The 21694-nt window shown below is 42.6% G+C and overlaps 1 protein-coding gene across 2 annotated transcripts in view; it reads right to left on the bottom strand.

Annotated features, from left to right (window-relative positions):
- Window positions 1-237: 237 nt before the first annotated feature.
- The window catches only part of TMEM200A (transmembrane protein 200A), a 70405-nt gene continuing 48948 nt past the window's right edge, over window positions 238-21694 (bottom strand). The window contains exons 1-2 of one of the 2 annotated variants that reach the window (XM_074169133.1): window positions 3950-4023; window positions 238-1729 (exon numbers count right to left, since the gene is read on the bottom strand). In XM_074169133.1, the coding sequence (XP_074025234.1) occupies window positions 238-1713 (1476 nt within the window). In that variant the 5' untranslated portion in view covers window positions 1714-1729; window positions 3950-4023. Of the gene's footprint in view, window positions 1730-3949; window positions 4024-21694 lie in introns of those variants that run through there. The other variant, XM_074169132.1, reaches the window with a different exon arrangement.

The raw sequence follows: 21694 nt of genomic DNA, 5'->3' as shown, positions 1-21694 counted from the left end.
CAAAAACTCTCTGAGCAATGATAATGTACAGTATTGCAGCTGTATGTTACTAAGACCAAAAACCTCTTGGCATTACAAAGATGAAGATCTCTGTTCACACACGCCAATTTTAACGGGCTATTTAGCATTTGGTTAAAAACAGGCTTGTACTAATCTCACTGAAAAGGAAACACTTGTCAAAATGTTGGGTTTTTTTTAAAAATACTGTATGACATCTCCTAAATTGCAATTTAAATATTAAAACCTTGTTTCAGAAGTTCCCCGCTTTAGGTTGTTACTCAAAAACTCGTCATGTTCAAAACTCAAGTTGTTATGAGATCTCGATATCATAAGAAGCTTTTCCTTATTGGTAAAGTCTTTCTTGACCGCTGCTTGTGGCACAAGTAACCTGTCCATCGGGTCCTCTTTGTTTTCTAGTTTCATGTATCCTTTACTGTTGCTCCGATCCAGCCTGGGCCAGCTGGGATGCTTCCGTTGCTCCGCTTGGACAGTCAGAGTAGATGGACCCCTGTCCAAGTCCAGGGACTTCGAGTGCGAAGACAGAAGATGCAAAGATGTGTTGGACCCAAACTGTTTCCTGGCAGCGCCAGGGGACAAAAGCTTTCCTGTGCTTGGTCCCAGAGTCATAGAAGATTTGAACTGATCTGATGGAGCGTCCACAAAGGAATTGTGTCGCGGCAGCACGGCAGCGACCGGTCTGTAGGACTCATTGGTATCAGTCAGTGGAATGGCCAGAGAATCCATAGACAGATTTCTAGACCGACTCCTGGTGATCTCCGAGTCCTCGGTTATGTTGTCTATGCTGGGCTCATCAATAACACAGTTATTCAGTTTAATTACGGGCAGCGTGAAAGCACTAATGGAAGATGACACAATGGATTTTGTTTCGCACTTTATAGAGCCAGTGTTTTTGTCATCTGAAGCCTTGCTGGAGTGAGGGTAAAGTCCAAAGACTGACCCAGATTGCTCAGTCAGCAGAGGTGGCAGGAGGCCACCAGTGGTCCTGTCTTCATTTAGGGTAACCTCATCTTCTTCGGCAGAGCTATCCATCCGAAAATTACTCTTGAAGCCAGAGAAGGGCGCGACCGTGTTCGCAGCCAGCCGTGACGCGCACGAGCTCCCGCTGGGCCTGAGCTCTCCTTCCCCCAACAGGCCAGTGAAGGCACCACTCAGCTGCTTCTGCTCCCGGATCCTCAGCGTGTGGATGTCTATGACAGTGGAGTAGATGTCTCTCATGTGTATGATTTTTGTTTCCTTGTCACGGTTTTCGTGCAGAATGGCGTTGGCGCAGATAAAAATGAAGATTCCGATGCCCATAGTAAAAGGGCCCAGCATCTTCATCTTATCCGAGTGCACGTGCTGCTCAAAGAAACGAAGCAACAGGCTTCCTTGGCTCCTCAGGACCTGGGTTTCATTTACAGACAGGTTCTCTTCAGATCCTAAAAGCTGTTCCTTTTGGGGCCAGTATCCAAGGATGGCCATTGCAATTCCCAAGAATGCAATAAGCACTCCCAAAACAAGGAAGAATCCCGACGGGGAATAGAGACGGATTTTGCCCCGGACAATCACTACATCTGCCCTGGGCCGGCGTCGAACCGGTTTCTTCTCCTCAGAAGCTGGTGCCGCGGCGAGATTTAGATGTTGCTGAGATCTGGCAGAGTCTTGCCTTTTTAAGGCAGCCAGTCCTGTTATGACTCCTCCGGTTGCTATCATAGTTCTGTATTGTGCCCTGGGAAAAAAAAAAAAAGAAAAAAAAAAAAGAAATAAAAAAATCAGAAATACTGAGCTAAGCAAAGGTTGTGTTTATAAATATAAATAGCACTTAACAAAGTGCTGTCTGTAACAGTTTTCTGTAGTCTGTAGTTTCAATAGTCTGTAACTATTTCTTGATAAAATATTCATGACTTTAAAAAAACAATTAGATCTTAATCCAGTTGTGACATAGGAGAAGTTTTGAGATTCACACGGCATCTTAAAAAAAAATAAAATTCCAGAAGTCTTTTATCACTGTAAATATAGGCAATAAATCTTCCATCAGTGATACAGACAGTAGCAGAAAGCTAGTGCTCTTAGTGGGGATATATGAGCATTAAAGATGAAAATATTCACAAGTCTCAATAGATCATTTATCTCCGGATTGGTCTGCAGCAAAGTCAATAATATGTTATTACCTTGCACGCGGTTTAGATCATTTTAGCACTTTAGCTAGTAGTTCTTTTAAAAATTTCTATGACAGACAACGACTATATAAATGATTCTACATGTCCTCTTTAAGAGATCTTTCCTTATAGATTTTAGCAGATATTAACACATACTTATTCCATCATTTAAAGAAGCTTTTATTAAGCCTGTTCAGATCACCTGAGTCTCAACTAAGAATCCTTTTTGCCTTTCCTAATAAAGCTGATCCTTTTCTATGCCCTATCTAGGTCTTTTTTCTCCCCTTCTTGGTTCTTCATGGACTACAAATCCAGTAGCTCAGTTTAGTTTACCAGGTAAGAAATCTTCCTAAATTTCAAGTTCATCAATTCAAAGCTTCATCATTTTACGAGGAAATTGTTTCATTTTAGACTTACTTTCCTATCTGGCTGCCTACTACATGAGAAACATTAACCAGCGTGTGTTTAAAAAGAGAAAGCCATGTTTACAGGTTTTTATAAGTAAGAATAAGACCAGGCTGGATGGGGCTTTGAGCAACCTGGTCTGGTGGGAGGTGTTCCTGCCCAGGGCAGGGGGGCTGGAATTCGATGATTTTTAAGGTCCCTTCCAACTCAAACCATTCTATGAGTAAGAGTAACAAATGAAACAATAACGTTCAGGATATTTGTATTTAATTTTGCAAGGCATCTTATAATCACACTCAAAAACAGTTTCTGAGCTTAAGTAATGGATATTATAATGAATACTAGATAATATTCTAGAGCAAAATTAAGACACTATAAGCCAGATATGAAAAAATTATGTTCTCTCTGGTGGCTTTACTTGGTCAAGATAAAGAATAAGATAGATAAAGAAGAGATAAAGATAGATAAAGAGATAAAGAAAGGCTGACATTCTCTTGCAGAGGAAGAGGCTCCGTGTCAAAGCTGGGGACGGTTTAACAAGCAGAAGAAGATAAAGTTGGACTGGGTGAGTAATGGGAGAGACTGAAAAGCAGAGGCAAAGCAAATGACTGCTTCCAATACATAGGCAGGAATTTTCATCAGATCTCTTAAAATATTTAAAGAGATTTTTTACAAAATCTTAGCAATGAACCCATAAAAAAAAAAAAAAAAAAAAAAATTAGATCTATCACGGTATGAGAAACAATCAGACAAGACTCTGTGTTTGGACGCTATGGCAAATTTCCAACACTGCGAACAGGTCTCACATAATCACGTTTACAAAGAGAAATCGGCCCAACCTGCCAATCATGAACTCGGTTGTGAAATTACTAGGGAATTTGAGACAGCTGGCCAAGGGGAAGGAACAATTCAGAAAAAAAAATATGTACCCAGTGTTCATTGTTATCTGTTCAGCAGCAAATCAGATGACAGACAGACCAAGCAGCAACCTGAACTCCCTCCCTGCACCATCATTATTAAGGGACAGAGTGGTTTCTGTCTCTCTCTGGGAGAAACCTTTTCTTTACGAAGGAAAGACCTGAAAAAAGGCCCAGGGTGCTAAGTACACAGCATTTTCTGAATTTCTGTAAGAGAAATTCATAGCATCATTCCAAAAATCTCAGAAATTCCACTTGTAGTGTCGGGTTTGATGTTCCTAATCTCTGCTGAAAGCCTCATCCTTTGCAATTAAATTCCATTTCTATGCTATCTGGGCAATTTCAATAGTTCAATGCCAATTTATTTCTTGAATGCTTCATGAAAAGCCTTTTTTTTTTTTTAACATAACAATTTAAAAATCCCCCCCAAAAAGTTATTTGACATTGACAGTCTTTAACAATGAAAACAAAACTTTCTCCTCTGCCTATGTGTTTAAGGGTTTCTGCCAAAACAAAAGATCATGATTGTGTAAAACAATGTTTTGAATCTCTGGACAGAAATAAATAGGACTTATCCATTATAAAAGTTGCTGTATTTTGTCATGACTCAATTATAAGTAATTAGTTTTCTCAATCAAATAAATTAAGAGAATTATGGCATATCATTACCGAAATGAATAGAACATTTAGATATAACTTAGTTTATTCCATTATTCTTTACCAGCTCCCAGATCTTTGGGGGGTACAAGGAGTTTCCATATTCTTCTGGGATTTTACAGGCACACATCAACCCAATCTGCCCATCCTCAGGGCTGTGGGAACTGCCCAGGAATGGCAGGATTTTGTTATTTTGTGTACAGTACCGGGCTGTGCTTATCACAGCTCCCTGGATTACAGCAAAGGGGAAACAGAATAAGATCACATCTGCTTCCTGAATATTTTAAACATACCTCTAGCAAGAGCTCGTCTCTAACTCAGAAAAGCAGAGACAACAAAAATGTTCCTAAAAATTACACTTCAGGGTGTCTTTCCATAGTAAGTTCTCATTTCCAAATTTTACAAAAATTGCAGGAAAACCGCATCTCAATTTCATTATTAATTGGTCTCCAGTAACTTGAAATTGAGATCTCTTAAAGTGCAAGTGAAAGAGAGATCTCTCAAGCCTCTTGGCTGGCCCCCTCCCAGTGTTTCAGGGGAAGAGGTTGTTCCCCTGTTGACTTTACCTCCATCGGAACTGGGACGCAGGGGAGAGAAAGTCTGGCTGCAACAAGATGCAAACCTACTTTATACATAGAAAGGGTGTCTTTCCTATTTACTGAGTTCACATCAATATTATTGCATTTCCCTTCTTTCACGGGGAAAAAAATCCCAACCAGGTTTGTAAATAATAATTTGCAATAACGCACAGCTTTGGTAAGGCTTAGATAATACTTAATATTAACAGCTAAATTTTCATCTCTTCTATGTCTAATAAAATTAATGGCATTAGCAGACATATTGGTATGAGATGATTTCACTTTATACAGACAGCTTTTCAGAAACCAATTACAATGAAGTGCATATTAAGATGGAAATGTTTTGTTTTGTTTTTTTTAAAATATATTTAGAATAAAGTGACATTGTAGATACATTTCAATTATTCCACAAATCTGTTTAGTTTCACCACATAACAGCCATAACGAGTGCCAGTGCCAAATGCTTTTTATTTAGCTTAGTACAGTGATTACATTTAATTTTACTCTGAGGTCTTGAATTCAAACTTCTGAACAAGGAAAGCTTAGAAGACTTTGACTCAGAGGTAAAGAAAGATTATGCTAAAAGGTCAGAGATCACCTCTTTGGTGGCACTGTGAATGACATGGGCTTGCTCTGAAATGAATCAAATAATGGTAAAATGGATATGGAATAGAAAAAAAAGAAAGGGACGGGCCTGTAATTCATTCTGTAAAACACAACCCTCTTGCTGACACAAAAGCACCACAGCTGCCAAGCTCCTTTTGAAGAACAAAGGTTGAGTGACTCTCTAAACTCGTAGCTGCTCTGTTGGTTTCATCTTCAGCGAGAACATCAGGTCCAAAGGTCTGGACAGCTTCAAGCTTTAGTCTTGAAAGAGCAGTGGCCCAGATTTACCTCTACATTTAACTTCGCTTTCTATTGAGCTGTTGTTACAGAGTGGCCCTGTCACCAGCCGTATCAGACACTCAAGATCACCCAAGAAAGGCCTGTCCTGGTATAGATCCTGTAAAACAGCTCCTGCTCGCTCTCAGTCCTGCTCTCCCTCTGCATCGTTCGTACAGAGGAGAATGACTCAGGCTCTTGATGCCTTGGATCTAACCTTTGCAATGGCCATGAGCAAGATGTACTTCACCTTTCAGCCAGGCTGTAGGCTAAGCCCCATCCTCTGCATCTGGTAGGCTTTCCAGGAGATCACAGAATCACAGAATGGTTTGGGTGGGAAGGGAACTTACAAACCATCCAGTTCCAACCCCCTGCCCTGGGCAGGGACACCTCCCACTAGTCCAGGTTGCTCAAAGCCCCATCCAGCCTGGCCTTGAACACCTCCAGGGTCTTGAACCCCTCCAGGGATGGGGCAGCCACAGCTTCTCCGGGCAACCTCTTCCAGTGCCTCACCACTGTCACAGGAAAGAATTTATTCCTGAGATCTCATCTAAATATCCCCTCTTTCAGTTTAAAACCATTACTCCTTGTCCTATCGCTCCACTCCCTGATCAAGTGTCCCTCCCCATCTCTCCTGGAGCCCCTTTAGGGACTGGAAGGGGCTCTAAGGTCTCCCCGGAGCCTTCTCTTCTCCAGGCTGAACAACCCCAACTCTCTCAGCCCTAAAAACCTCAGCAGCAACTGGAGTAACAGGTTGTTATGTGCCCCTTAGCATGAAGAAAGGATGAACCCCTCAGCAGCTGCCGACAGTTATCTCAGGTGACTACAGCCTCAGTAGGACCTGTAGAGAGCCGCATAGCTGGGACAGAGACAGGGAGACGAAGGAAAAGGCCTGGGTGACACCTGCAGAACTATGGGTGGTGAGTAAGGAGGTACAAGAGGGGCTGCAGCTCACCTAAGAGGAGAGTACTAGAGCCAGAAGAATAAATCCACGCAGGCAAAGTTGGCAGATGGGATGCAAAATGATAAAAGAAGCATCAGTCTGGGAGGTGGAGTGATGGAGTGGCATCTGCTTCTTCCTTACACTACACTGGCCACCCAAGCCAAGTCTGCTGGAGAGGCTGGAAGGGATTCTCCTTTATCACCTTTCCAGATGGGGAAAGGTTGCTCAGATGTTCAGGGAAAGGCTGCCATAAAAGAAACTTAAGAAAGAGGGTAAAAACAGCTTTCACAAAAGTCTGTTGTGCGTAACCACTAGACTTGCATTCAGCATGCAAAGAATGCAGTATTTTTCCTAATCAAGTCAGGAGGTCAAACAACTCAAATCATCAAAGAAATGGCAGATTTACTCTGCAACACAAAGATAAATTATCATGGACAAACTGTAATTTAGCACAGGTGGACAAGGACCCTTCTTTTCTACCAGTGCCTCAGGCTGTCGCTGCAGAGCAGACAGAAATATGGTGCATTTGTTTGGCTGGCATGACCCGTATCTGACTTTTCCAGCCTACAGGAAGGAAGGGGGGCAGGAGGCAGGTGACCTGGGGACTCGGTGGAGAAGCTGCAGAGCACAGGAACACGAACAGCCAGGACACCTCCACAGGGAGGTATGGGAGAGAAGGAGTGACTCAGAGTCCTTTTGAAGCTAGGAGATTTCTACACAAATAACCCTTTGGAAACTAAGCAAATAACAAAATGGGTGGCATAGGATTTGGTGGGATTTGAGCCCAGTTGACTCATTCATTGATTATCCCAGATCTAAGAGGTGTGTCAACTGCAAGAACCTGTTACAGAGAGCACATTTCTGTTTTAAGAGCAGCTGAGGCAAGAGCTGCTATTTAGACAACAGCTCTAATGCTGGGCAGCCTAGGAAGATCTGAGAACAGCACAGATTCAGTGGAAGGAACTGACTTCATAGCATGTTCCATAGCAGCTCCAACTAACTTCTCCACAAACTATAAACTACTTATTTCTCTCCCTTTTACCTATGAGGCCACCACTAATACCCCTCTTTCCTCCCTAATGACTAGCATCACCTTAACTGTACTGCTGTCAACTAACTTTTTTCAGAGATGGTCTAACTATTAAAAACCTAACTAATCTCTCAGCAATTGTTCTGAACCTGTAGTAAGCTTGGGGCTTCTATTTTAGGTGTCTGAAAGCTTATCTAATTTTTTCAACTATTTTGGTTCTATAAATGTTATTGCTTCTACCTACAACTTAAGTCGTTTGAATTATACACAGTCATTTGAATTATACTGAAATCTTACACTTAATTTTAAATGTGTAATAGCAGCACAGATGGGAAGCAAACTAAAGAATATTAGAATTGCATTTCTTCAATATTACTTGGTTTATTCCAGATACATTTCAGTGTCCCTTACCATTTACAATCTTTGTTGTTTTCATAAATATTTCTTTCTTTTTCTCATTTACTGCTTGAAAAATGATTGAAACTTAATTATGTGAAATTATCAGAACTGTACATGCTATTTCCCCGTAGCTTAATGTAAAACTTTCTGAAAAGGACAGCTCTTGTGTTTCAGCAAAGAATTAAACATCACTGCAGTAAGAAGTAGTGTGTGACAGAACCTGGTTTGTATTACCATAGCATTTCCTAACTTGTTATTTCAGCTGATTAGGAAATTTATTTCCCATTAGTACTTGATTCATTATCATTTAAGTGACTCAATTTCAAATTTTAACAAGAGGAAAAATTTTACCATCAAGGAAAGCTGCTTTTACCTTTGATAAACCTGGAGTCCTAGAAATGAAGGAGGTATGAGAGAGACTGTTTACTCATAAAATATTTCTCATAATCAAGAATGCAAATGATAAAGCAATAAGAGAACTGATAGCATAACTGAGTAAACAAATCAATATTAAGTTGTATTTAACACATCTGTACTTTTCCCCTGTTATCTATGCATAGAGGTTGTCATCTGGCACAATCGGTTCTGTTCCAAAGGTAAAAATACGCGGTTTTATAGGCTCAAAGGGATTAATCATCCTGGTCGAGATAACACAGCAACAGACAAACAGAGGGCAGTTCCACAAGAAGCAGAAAAATCATCCCAAATTACATTTTTATTTAGCAGTTTAACAAGCACACCCTCCAAGTGCCTAGCACACCAATGGGACCACCTTCCAATACATCTCTCTCCTCATACCCATTCCTCAAGAAATGAGTTGATTGAACAGATGGGAAAAGAGAAACAAGGAACCAAAAGGCAGCTTTTGTATTCGTGATTATGGGGTATCTTAAGTGTGCTTTAATTGACAATAGGTTGGAGGAAAGCAAGTGAAAGGTGGCATTAAAAATCTCCATACCCTCAGCTGGGATTTAAAAGTCAGCTAGCAAAAGCCAAGGATAGGAAATTGCATGCCTATTTAAAACACTAAAGCTTCGAAATTTCCAGCTGAAACAAACCCTTTGGCTTCAAATTCCCTTTAATGGTGCCTCTTTGAGGCTGTAAAGGGATAAGCTCAGGGACTAATCCTGTCCTTTTAACCTCCTGGTTGCCAGTCAGATGATGGCAGCAGCCAAATTGGTGCCAGCAGTTTCACGGCATCAAAGGGAAAAGGCAAACTGCACATGGGTTGGGCAACACAAGAGCACCAGGGTGCCTGTGTGGCAGCAGCCAGGCAGAAGATCCACCACGGAGATTCAAAACTGAGGTTCCCTGGATATTGTCAGACCACGCACCAAATGGTTCGTGTTTGCTTTGCAATGGTACCATATTAAATAGTAAAATCTTCACATTCTTAAGTGGAAAATAAAAGCTTGGCATTAAGGACATGTCAAAATCGGTTGGGAACCTTCAAGCCTGACAGTGATCCATGTTTTTTTTAAAAATCTAGGTCTAGCAATGGTTTTCAAATCTGCACTGTACTGGTCCAGGCAATACCACAGGCAAGATCACAGAATCTGTGAAAGATAACTAGGCATGGAACATTAGAACTTCCTTAAAAAAACCTAAAATTTTTACTGCCTTAAGGAATTCTGTCCTTTTGTGAAGGACAGAAAAGCACTGATTTGGAGTGGATCTAGAGGATGGACTGAACACACGTTGAGAAGAAAAGAGAAACAGCTCATGGCTCTACTATAAAAGGTTGGATATTGAAACAAGCTAAGAAGGGAAAACGACTTGTGCCTGTTGTCTCACATCCTAACACCATGTGGCACTCCGAAGAGCTGGGTTCTATCTTCTTGATCACCCTGCTGTGGGTACTGGGGAGCTGGTGGTAGGTCCTCCCAAAGCCACCTCCTCCCCAGGGCTGCACCAGCCCCACAGGGCAAGAGCTTCAGCCCACGCTGAACCTGCTTCAGTCTTTCTTCACATTTTATTACTGTGAAATTCCTTTTGTGAGATCCCCTGGGATTTTATTTGGCTCTAAAATACCTTGATATAATCAACCAATAACTATGGAATTTGAACTAAAAATTACAAAGTCAGAAATGGGGATAAATACAGTCATAACCCAAGTGAGTTATCCAGATCCGGGAAATGCCGCGACTGCATTCTTTCAATCACACCTGTCGTGGTTTCGACCGAATTTACCGAAACCAGACCAACAGATGGCCCTTTCCCCCCCCTCCCCCCCCCCAAAAGAGGAGAGAGGAGAGAAAGAGATAAGGAGATTCAGAAGTTTAGAATGAACTAAACTACTTTAATGAAGAATTGATATTAAAATAAAAATAAAGATGAAAATAATGAAATAGATACAATATATACAAAACCGTATCAAGCTCCCAGGATGACAGTCACGTCACCGGCAGGCACTGGGGAAGTCCCAGACTGGACTCAGTGACGGATGGGAACTGGATTTCAGCTCTGGAGTCAGGAACACACGGATCGGGATCAAAGGCAGATGGACAGACAGAGTCCTCTCTGGACGTCGGCCATCGCAGGAAGGGGCTGACCCTTTGATCCCTCAGCCTTTATACTGAGCGTGGGGCAGATGGGATGGAATCAGAATCAGAATCAGAATCAGAATCGTAGTGGTTGGAAGGGACCTCAGAGATCATCGAGTCCAACCAACAGTAAAAAAAAAAAAAAAAAAAAACAAAAAAAACCCCACCACAAACAAAACCACCACCCACCACCTGAACACACAACAACAACAACCAAACCAAAAACCATCACCCACCCACACAGCACCCCACCACAAACCAGTAATCTTGGACACTAGAGCATGCCCTGAAGAACCATGTCTACACGTTTCTTAAATACCTCCAGGGATGGTGACTCCACCACCTCCCTGGGCAGCCCATTCCAATGCCTGATAACCCTTTCAGTAAAGAAATGTTTCCTAATATCCAACCTGAACTTCCCCTGGCGCAACTTGAAGCCATTACCCCTTGTCCTATCATCTGTGACTTGGGAGAAGAGACCGACCCCCGTCTCTCTACAGCCTCCTTTCAGGTACTTGTACAGAACAATAAGGTCTCCCCTCAGTCTCCTCTTCCCCAGACTGAACAACCCCAGCTCCCTCAGCCTCTCCTCAGTTGGTCAGGTTTGGGTCACCTCTCCTGTCCACTCCTCCCCATCGATGTGACCCCTCTACGTTTTTTCCGTTTCCGACCCCCTAAGGAGCAAATAACGAAATTGGCTGCCCTTGGTTGTTACGGCAATAAGGATAAGCAAGGGCCTCCCTGCTCACCATCCCTTGGCACGGAGCACAAACATTGGGCTGATCATTCTGAGAACGAGCAGTTTTCTCCACAATATGCCGTTAATTACAGACAGTTAGAGGAGGCCGAGCTAGGATGTAAAATTACAGAACAGAAAATTGGTTCGGTTGTACTTCAAACTGGGACAACACCAAACAAAAAGTCCTTTTTGAAGGTCTTCCTCACTTACAGTATTCTACCATATATATTAAGTATTTCAACTATTATGCCAAGGTCATAAGTAAGGTGAAGACCCAGCAATACTGCACAAAGACAAATGCCTGAGCTGCTTATCCTCTTTGCTATTATTTCTTCAGCCTGAGCCTTTCAGCGGGTCATATATTGTAATTCTGTGCAAAATCAGCAACATCCAATACTGGCAGCATTACACAGAGCTCGTTAGATGCACAAAAGCACAGAGCACACATCAAAGGGAGAAAGAAAGAACCTGAGTTTCTATATTTTGCTTTCAAGGCACTGCTCCACGACTTGGCCTAGATTTGGTCTACAAGCTTGTGCCTGGCCCAGTTGCACTCACTTTTAAACCTGTTCCTTCCTCATCGACGTCTCCTGGCACGCTGCAGTAGATCGGGTGTGAGCCTACAGAAGTTTTACCAACATAAAACTCACGTAACATGAGGTCGGCACCAGGTCTTGTGTCTGGAAGAGCTTCCCAGTCATCCTACACTGAACCAAACCTGTTCTCGGGCCGCTAAACATCTGCTTCATGCAGCATAAACCCACATGGTCGCGTGTGATATCCCAAATCCTCAGCTCTCTGTGGCTCTTAGGGAACACAAGCTCTCAGGCACTGGATGCATTTGTTTGGGGAATGCCTACTGTGGTCTCTGTATTCCCTGTATTCAATTATCAATAAACCGAGAGCTGTAACTTGTCCTCAGAAGCGCACGCCGATAACTTCTTTACTTACGCACAGAGATTTTCACTCCTTATGCACAGATATATCACGTCCTGTTCCAAAATATATTGCAGAACTATAACAAAAACCAAATGGGAACTGCAAAAGACTGGGGAAACAATAATTGACTAATAGAGTTTTTTCATTTTCTTCCTAAAAGAAAAAAACATAATATACACACAGGAAAAAAAATAAAGCTGGATATCCTCGGCTTTACTTTTGCTTTTATTTGCTTGCATTCTCCAGTTTGTCTGGAGTTTTTCTACTAAAAAACAGCTAAGGTTTTTTTAGCCTATATTGAGTAAGGTGATAAGTGTCTTTTATGACTGAAGTGACAAAATCTGTTTCTAAGATATTTTTAGCACTTTAGTTTGCGTAAATCCATTTTCTAGTGAAAATCGGTGCTACAAGTGGAAGCAGCTATTGGCTATTTAGCCAAATATTCAGAATTATTTTTGACACATTTGTCCATTCACATTATTAGCGTTCATATTCAGTAATTAGAAATGATCCTGGGTTATCTGTGTTTGCAGGTGAAATAAGTAGACTATTTTAAATGTTTTATGCCATGCAATTTACCTGCTTTCAGTACAAACACAACGTAAAGCTTTTTACTGAAAATAATCACTTTATGATTACAATCTAATTTAAAATGTGTAAAAGGAGCATGTGGATCGTTATGCATTTATTCTAATTTGGTTTTTTTTTTCAGTTTTTATCTTTTAGACATTATGAAGAATAAAATTTTGTACTTTTAGAAGTACAAAAGGGAAAAGTGAGATGATACAATATCCCAGCACCCCCAGAACTGACACCCAAAATGCACAGAACTAATGGGGATTCTGAGGGAAGCCCACACAATGCAGATCAGGTTATTGATCATTTTTCAACCACAAGTCAGGAAACACATTTTACAAAGGTCTCTAGATGTTTCCCAAAGACCAAATGTATAAAAGCAGAGTTAAAGGTATGTTCTCTGTCACCTACTCAAAGGAAAGGCAGGACTGAACACTCCAGGACTCAGTGTGCCAGATAAATTCAGTTTCTTAACGAAAACACGAAGCAAGATCGAAAATGTTGGAAACATCTCCATTTACAAGCACTAGAATTGCTGGTTCTTGAGTTTTCATGCACAAAATCTCGGATAGAACTGTGGCAGGCACTTGGTGAGGAGGTACGTAAGCACGAGCAACGCTGGAGTGCTTTGGTTACCGTTTACACTCACATTTTCCAGCTTAACTAGCAATCTGTTACTTGATTTACGCAGAGGCGAAATCTCCAGCCTCGACACACACTTAATGTAGGCAGTGACCAGCTGTCGGGAGACCAAACAAATGTCCTTATCTGCACTACATGCTCAGTTAATCATGTTAATTAGCAGGTTCTAACAACTGTAATTTCCCACTGTATACAAGTCCAATGATTGTAAGATCAAATAAAAGCAGGAATAAAATTAAGTAGGCATTTCAAAGAAGGCTTAAATAATATACATATTAGATATGAAACCAAATCTCTTTGCTCCACAGCTAAGATATCTGAGCAAAGCTTTCCCTCTGACCTAGAAAATACTCCTTGTTCTATAAAATGTACAAACTCCAATGAGTAGGAGGTACCTTTCTCTGTTTACCATAAGAGACCTAGGACCAATTTTTCAAACACACTCAAATAATGCAAGAGCCTAACTCTGAAAAGTAGTTGCGCATCTACACAGCATAGAGGTATTTGAAAATCTCAGTGCATGACAGAGGTACAAAAAAGATGGTAAATGCCTGACTTAGCAGGACTTAAGGACCCAAGACCAAAAAGTAACTGTGAAGGCCACAAACTTAACCCTGCTACTCTGATAGCAGAATTTTAAATTAGTGGGCAAGACACTTGCATAGGAAGTGGGGTGTCCTGTGTGCCAAGCCCCTCCATCAGCAGGAGACTTTCTTCTGTGTCATTACAAAAGTCCATGCAAGGGGTCTTTGAAACAAGAACTGGAATTTCGACTCCCTGAGGTCCCCGGTCTCAAGCTGAGAGCATGGATATGGCCAACAGGAGCAGCTACTTCAGCACAGCTGGGGCTGTCGTTACGCTCATCTGCTCTGTCATTGCCTTCTGAAATCTTTTTTGAGGACTATAGAATCATAGAATGGTTTGGGTGGGAAGGGAACTTAAAGATCCATTTCCATACAGTTCCAACCCCCTGCCCTGGGCAGGGACACCTCCCACCAGACCAGGTTGCTCAAAACCCCATCCAGCCTGGCCTTGAACCCCTCCAGGGATGGGGCAGCCACAGCTTCTCTGGGCAACCTGGGCCAGTGTCTCACCACCCTCACAGTCAAGAATTTCTTCCTGAGATCTTATCTAAATCTCCCCTCTTTCATAGAATCATAGAATCATAGAATCATAGAATGGCTAGAGTTGGAAAGGACCTTAAAGATCATCTAGTTCCAACCCCCCTGCCATGGGCAGGGACACCTCTCACTAGAGCAGGTTGCTTAAAGCCCCATCCAGCCTGGCCTTGAACACTTCCAGGGATGGGGCATCCACAACTTCCCTGGGCAACCTGTTCCAGTGCCTCACCACCCTCACTGTAAAGAATTTCTTCCTTATATCTAATCTAAATCTCTTCTCTTCCAATTTAAAACCATTGCCCCTTGTCCTGTCACCACTCTTCCTGACAAAGAGTCCCTCTTCAGCTCTTCTGTAGGCTCCCTTCAGGTATTGATAGGCTGTTATAAGGTCTCCCCGGAGCCTTCTCTTCTCCAGGCTGAACAACCCCAGCTCTCTCAGTCTGTCTTCATAGGAGAGGTGCTCCATCCCTCTGATCATCCTCGTGGCCCTCCGCTGGACCCGTTCCAACAGGTCCATGTCCTTTCTGTGTTGAGGACTCCAAAGCTGGACACAGTACTCCAGGAGGGGTCTCACGAGCGCAGAGTAGAGGGGCAGAATCACCTCGCGAGACCTGCTGGCCACACTTCTCCTGATGCAGCCCAGGACACGGTTGGCTCTCTGGGCTGCCAGTGCACACTGCCTGCTCATGTTGAGCTTCTCATCCATAAGCACTCCCAAGTCCTTCTCCTCGGGGCTGCTCTCCAGCCATTCTCCACCTAACTTGTATTTGTGCCTGGGGTTGCCACGTCCCAGGTGCAGGACCCTGCACTTGGCTTGGTTGAACTTCATGCAATTTGCACGAGCCCACCTCTCCAGCCTGTCTAGGTCCCTCTGGATGGCATCCCTTCCCTCCAGCGTGTCAACTGCGCCACCGAGCTTGGTGTCATCAGCAAACTTGCTGAGGGTGCACTCTATCCCACTGTCCATGTCACCGACAAAGATGTTAAACAGTACTGGTCCCAGTACCGACCCCTGCGGAACACCACTCGTTACTGGCCGCCACCTGGACATTGAGCCATTGATTGTAACCCTTTGGATGCGGCCATCCAGCCAGTTCCCTATCCACCGAGTGGTCCATCCATCGAATCCATGAGTTTCCAATTTTGAGACCAGGATGTCGTGCGGGACAGTGTCAAATGCTTTGCATAAGTCCAGGTAAATGACGTCAGTCGCTCTGGCCTTGTCTACCAAGTCTGTGGTAGTATTGTAAAAGGCCACCAAATTTGTCAGGCACGATTTGCCCTTGGTGAAGCCATGTTGGCTGTTTCCAATCACTTCTTTATTCTCCATGTGCCTTAGCAAGGATTTCAGGAGGATCTGCTCCATGATCTTGCCAGGCACAGAGGTGAGACTGACCGGCCTGTAGTTTCCCGGGTCTTCTTTGTTTCCTTTTTTGAATATTGGAGTTATGTTCCCTTTTTTCCAGTCAGTGGGAACTTCACCAGACTGCCACGATTTCTCAAATATGATGGAGAGGGGCTTAGCAACTTCGTCCGCCAGTTCTCTCAGGACCCGTGGATGGATTTCATCAGGTCCCATGGACTTATGCACCTTCAGGTTCTTTAAGAGGTCTCGAACCTCGTCTTCTTGTACTGTGGGTGCTTCTTCATTCCCAGAGCCCCTGTTCTTGCCGTCCGTGACTTGGGCAGTGTGGTTAGGGCCCTTGCCAGTGAAGACTGAGGCAAAGAAGTCATTCAGTAGCTCAGCCTTATCCACATCCTGGGTGACCAGGTCTCCCGTTTCCTTCCGGAGGGGACCCACAGCTTCCCTCGTCTTATTTTTATCCCTGATATATCTATAGAAGTTCTTCTTGTTATTTTTCACATCCCTGGCTAGATTTAGTTCTGCCTGGGCTTTCGCTTGCCTGATCAGGTTTCTGGTGACTCGGACAGCTTCTCTGTATTCTTCCCAGTCTACCTTTCCCTGCTTCCACCCTCTATAGGCCTCCTTTTTGGTCCTGAGTTTGTCCAGCAGTTCCTTGTTCATCCACGCCGGCCTACTGGCTATTTTGCCCGATTTCTTCTTTTTTGGGATGCACCTCTCCTGAGCTTGGAGGAGGCAATCCTTAAATACCACCCAGCTTTTTTGGGCCCCTCTCCCTTCCAGTTCTTTTTCCCACGCTACCTTACCAATCAGATCTCTCAGGAGATCAAAGTCTGCTCTTTTGAAGTCCAGGGTAGCCAGCTTGCTGCGCACCCTCCTTGCTGCCTTATGAATCTTGAATTCTATCATCTCATTTCAGTTTAGACTATGATCTAAGGAACACTTTTTTTAGTGCTCGGTGTTAGGATGTCTTTTGCATTGAAGACCTTTGTGCAAGTTAACTCACTCTGCCAAGAACCAAGACAAGTCAGCCCCTCCGAAGGTCTCTGTTGCCGTAACTAGCAAGGTCATAGTATCTGAGCTGCAACACTTAAAGACAGTTCCAGCACATCTACACTAACTTCCAGTGACTCAGGGGTGCAGGTGGACTCTCAGATAGTTATATTATCGTTATAACCATCCACAGGGACAGAAAAAGCAGTGCATGAGGTTTAAGTCACTCCATGTTAGCAAACCAATTAGGCCATTGTTATATCACAGCTATTATTAGGAAATTAATAATGGCGTGAAAATTTTCTCAGGTCTCAGGAATCCCACAAGAAGTAAACTGGTTACCGTGATGCTATTCCCAATATGTCAACACTAGTTTCAAGTGCTAGATACAAAAAAGGGATAGTGAAGCACTACTTCATAGAGAATGGAAAGCATAGTTCAAAAATAATTTTGGTATCCCACACAGTCAAACATTTTTGCCCATTTAAGGATGCCACAGAAGTAAATTATTATTATTAAATTAACAGTAAAACTCAACCATCAGCTGTAGACTGGAGTGATCTAGCCCAACATCCACTTGGGGGCATCAGTAGAACCTGTAAGCATCCACACTGCTACTGGGCTTGTTGACTGGTAAATACAAGTTACAAAGTACACATACGAGCAGCAGTTTCAAGGCACAGAGACAAAAAAATAGTATTTCACATGTAAAAAACAATAGAAAAGCCAATACCAAGGTTTAAATTCATTCCCATTACGTAAATTATCCCTCACAATTTCTTCTGTACTTTTAATCACCACCACTATCATTTCCGTTGTAATGACCACTCTCTTTGTGCTAAAAACACCCAAAATTAGGGGTACTTGCAAACAACAAGAATCCACAGGGATCAAAGTAATCTGTGAGCTGCGAGATGCTAAGAGAAACTCATGCTGAAATACCGTGGGTCACATTTATGGAATTGTATCTGAAGCTTTGGTGGCAGAATTCACTTCTACAGATACGTGATTTGCTTAATAAATCTCATTTTTCTTCTACTGTGAACAATCGAACGCAGGCTGTACCACTGGGGGTTAAAACCAAACAACTCCTAGGTGGTACATCGAGTATGGTCAGTTAAAGACAGCAGAAGAACTGCTTTCTACACCACCTCCTCGCTCCTACTTGCTTCCAGGATGCCCAGGTGTTGGTCACACAGTGGACTTCTCATCTACCACAGAACTTTCTTTCTCGAGCTTTAAAAGGTCTGTCTCCCTCACATCCGACCTCTCCACTCCATCCTGTTGGTCTGCCTTTCAAATATACACAGCTTTTCCATGGGACCACAGCCACTAAAACATGGCAGAGATGCTGTTATTTCATTTTAACATAGACGGCACTGCTAGCTAACGCATGGTGCCCAAATTAAAGACCTATTATTGGATGCGGTGTGTGTTTCTCAATTTCCATGCCCTCCACTCATAAAATCTACACATCCGTGTTTTAACATAACTGAGCTACCCTGTACCATTTAACACATGACCCAGATCATCAGGACAGATGTCAACACTGACTGATACTAGTAATAATATTATTAGTAATAAAATAATAATGAAATAGTAATATTTTAAATTTAGCAGATGTCAACTTTTATTAGCATGTAATACAGGCTGCAATTTATTCACAAACGACTTGCAATTTATTTATTTTTAGTTCCTTGAGGTCCCCTCCCTTACATTGCGATTGCTACACCACCTTATGCTCTTAATGTTTTACTTACTTTTCTTTAAATTTTTCTTTAGTCACTGTTAATTACCAAGATAAATGTCAGTTTATTTAATGGAAAATCCTTCTGACTTAAACAAAGCGAGCCTAATGTTAAAGCACCTATAAATCAACGTAAGGCATGTTTAAACTAAAATTAATGCGTGACTGAAGTTATTTGAAGCACCTTGTTAAAAACTGTTAGTTGATCTGCGATGCAAATATAGGCAGCATAAACAACTAGAAGATTATTTCAATAAGGAGCTAAAAGTCAAGAAGAGAGAAAATATAGAGCCAGGTTTTTCCAGTTACTGTAGAATTCATATTTATGTCTTAATGCTTTTTAGGGTCTTCTCGGCCCATCAGAGAGCATTTGTAGGTATCAGTCAGTCTGGTACGTCTAAATCTTTAGCCCAAATTCAGAATGTCTTGCTGAGGAGAAAAGAAAATAAAGGTCAGTAAAACTCTCTCAGCAGACTACCAAATACCAACAGACACAGAGTGGGTTACCTTTTTTTCTTTTAAGAAACTACTGCGAAATTACCAGCTCTGTGTAAGAAAAGCAGGATGAAGAAATAGGGAGCGGGAGATAAGCTGAAGATGTAGTTACAGGTTGAGCAGCAGGAAGCTGCCAGCAGAGTCCACCATAAAGTTGAAAAGGATGAGACGCAATGTCACTGGTTAATTATTTTTTCAATAGAAGGCCACCAATGTGTTACCCAATTACCTGAAATAGACTTATTTCGACAGTTAAAGCAACAAGCAAAAACAAAATGAAAACTATCCAAGCATAATTGAGAGTATTCACTAAAATTCACAGGAAATATAAAGAATACTTGTTAACAAGTGTTTATTTATGATTCCTGCTGTCTCACAGTTGTGTTTGAAGGTCACCGTTCAATGCTTGCTCCTCCCAGTGGAAAGACAGCACTGATGCCAATGTAAGTATGGAGTAAGAGGTGACAGACATAAAAATACACCAGGCATTAGGGAACCATTGGGACTACCAAGATTAGTGCAGTTAACACCAACCAGAGCATCCCTGAAGTGTAACCATCCTCTAGTTTTGCAAGATACTGTCCTAACTTGGGTCAATTCTGAAGACGTACTATGAGGACAGGCTGCAAGAGTTGGGGTTGTTCAGCCTGCAGAAGAGAAAGTTCTGGGGAGACCTTAGAGCCCCTTCCAGTCCCTAAAGGGGCTACAGGAGAGATGGGGAGGGACTCTTCATCAGTGAGGGGAGCCATAGGATGAGTGGGAATGGTTTTAAACTGAAAGAGGGGAGATTTAGATTAGGTCTCAGGAAGAAATTCTTGACTGTGAGGGTGGTGAGAGCCTGGCCCAGGTTGCCCAGAGAAGCTGTGGCTGCCCCATCCCTGGAGGGGTTCAAGGCCAGGCTGGATGGGGCTTTGAGCAACCTGGTCTGGTGGGAGGCGTCCCTGCCCAGGGCAGAGGGGTGGAACTGGATGATCTTTAAGGCCTCTTCTAACCCGAACCATTCTGTGATTCTATGATTCTAAGTTAGCTCTTTCACTTCCTCATGGAAGCTCTGAGTGCTTTGATTCTGCAGAAAAGGCACTTCCTAGAAAATCGTGAGTAAAGTAAATGGATTAGGCAGATGGATTTGTGTATATATACACAAGCCTGAGCTCATTATGGGACTAAACTGTGAAGAAACCTTGTTCAAGGCAATGAAAGTACTGCAGCAATGCCACAGTAAGCCAGATACATGAGGAAGTAAGAGATGAAATGTTATTTTTTCTAAAAATGTGTCCAAGAATTAGCAGAGCAAATATTAGAAGGAAACCGTTCCGTACAACGTGAACCGAGCTTGACATTTGAAAAAGTGGCTGATAGAGCTGCAAACACTGAGGACCACCCAGAGAGAACAAAGAGGTAGAGGAGCACGCAGAGAGATGAACCAGATCATGCAACTATGTGCAAACAGCCCGGAATGTCAGAGATAGAATGTAACTTAAACAATGCAAATGCAAAAAAAAAAAAAATAAAAAATGAAGATAACAAATGAGAACACGCTAGGAGGCAAGGAAAAATCAAATCAACAGAGACCTACGCAAGCAATGAAAAAACATGACAGATGAGAATGAAACCAAAAGGGAAGGTAAAAGGAGCATCTGGTTATGAGAACTCTTTGATTTGTAGGAAACGTGTAGGAATCTGTGGGAGTTAACGAGTCGGATGCACTTGCAGTTGCTGGCGGATTTAGAAGCTGATCACACCCTCCAGGCTCAGCTGGAGGATAAGATTTTACAGAAACAAGAACCTCCTTTTCCTCTCAGATCACACTGTTGTTTTTCCCTCACAGAAAGAATCCACCACCTGCCCCAGGGGCTGAAACTTCACGGGCGCTTCATTTAGGCTTTAAGTTTTCCTTATCCTAGAGCATTGCTAAAACACCAACAAGAAAGAAGGAAAACTTGCTCCAGTCCTCGCAGAAGTCACGGGCAGTTGTTCATGGCTGAGCTGCTGAGTGGGTGAAAGAACGGGTCAGAGCAGGGGGCGCTCGCAGCATCTCCGCTGCAGCCCCCAAAAGCTCCATTCAGAAGAGAAAGATCCAAAGATAAGATGCCTACTACGTAATCAGAAATGTAATTTCTGTACTATCAGAAAAGAGGATAGAACATGTTGGTATTTTTGTTGTTGTTGTTGTTCGTGTTGGCAAGTTTCTAATTTGTTGTCATGTTTTATTCAGGATCTTTGAAGGACTTGTGGCCAGCTGCAGACTGCAACCATGAGTATCCCCAGCATTTCAGATTGGCTGGAAGCCGTGTTTAGATTTTGCACTTGGAAATTCCATCTCCGTACAGTTCCAAGTCACATTTTCCAAGCCGCGGAGAGATGCTTGTATAGTAGACCTCTATTACGCGCTTACTGATAACACAGAAGAGGCTTTCTCTGCCATTAACACAGGAACCTTCCATAGACCTAGGAATAATCAGCGCAGCGACAAAACTCAACCTGATGGTTTCCCAAGGGCTGTTATTACATGTCTTTGCCATAACAGGAGCACAACAGTCAGCTCATCACTGCCAGACATGCTGAA

Source organism: Numenius arquata, chromosome 2 (genome assembly GCF_964106895.1).
Source record: "Numenius arquata chromosome 2, bNumArq3.hap1.1, whole genome shotgun sequence".
Lineage (NCBI taxonomy): Eukaryota > Metazoa > Chordata > Aves > Charadriiformes > Scolopacidae > Numenius > Numenius arquata.
This window is presented reverse-complemented; position numbering and strand designations above follow the sequence as displayed.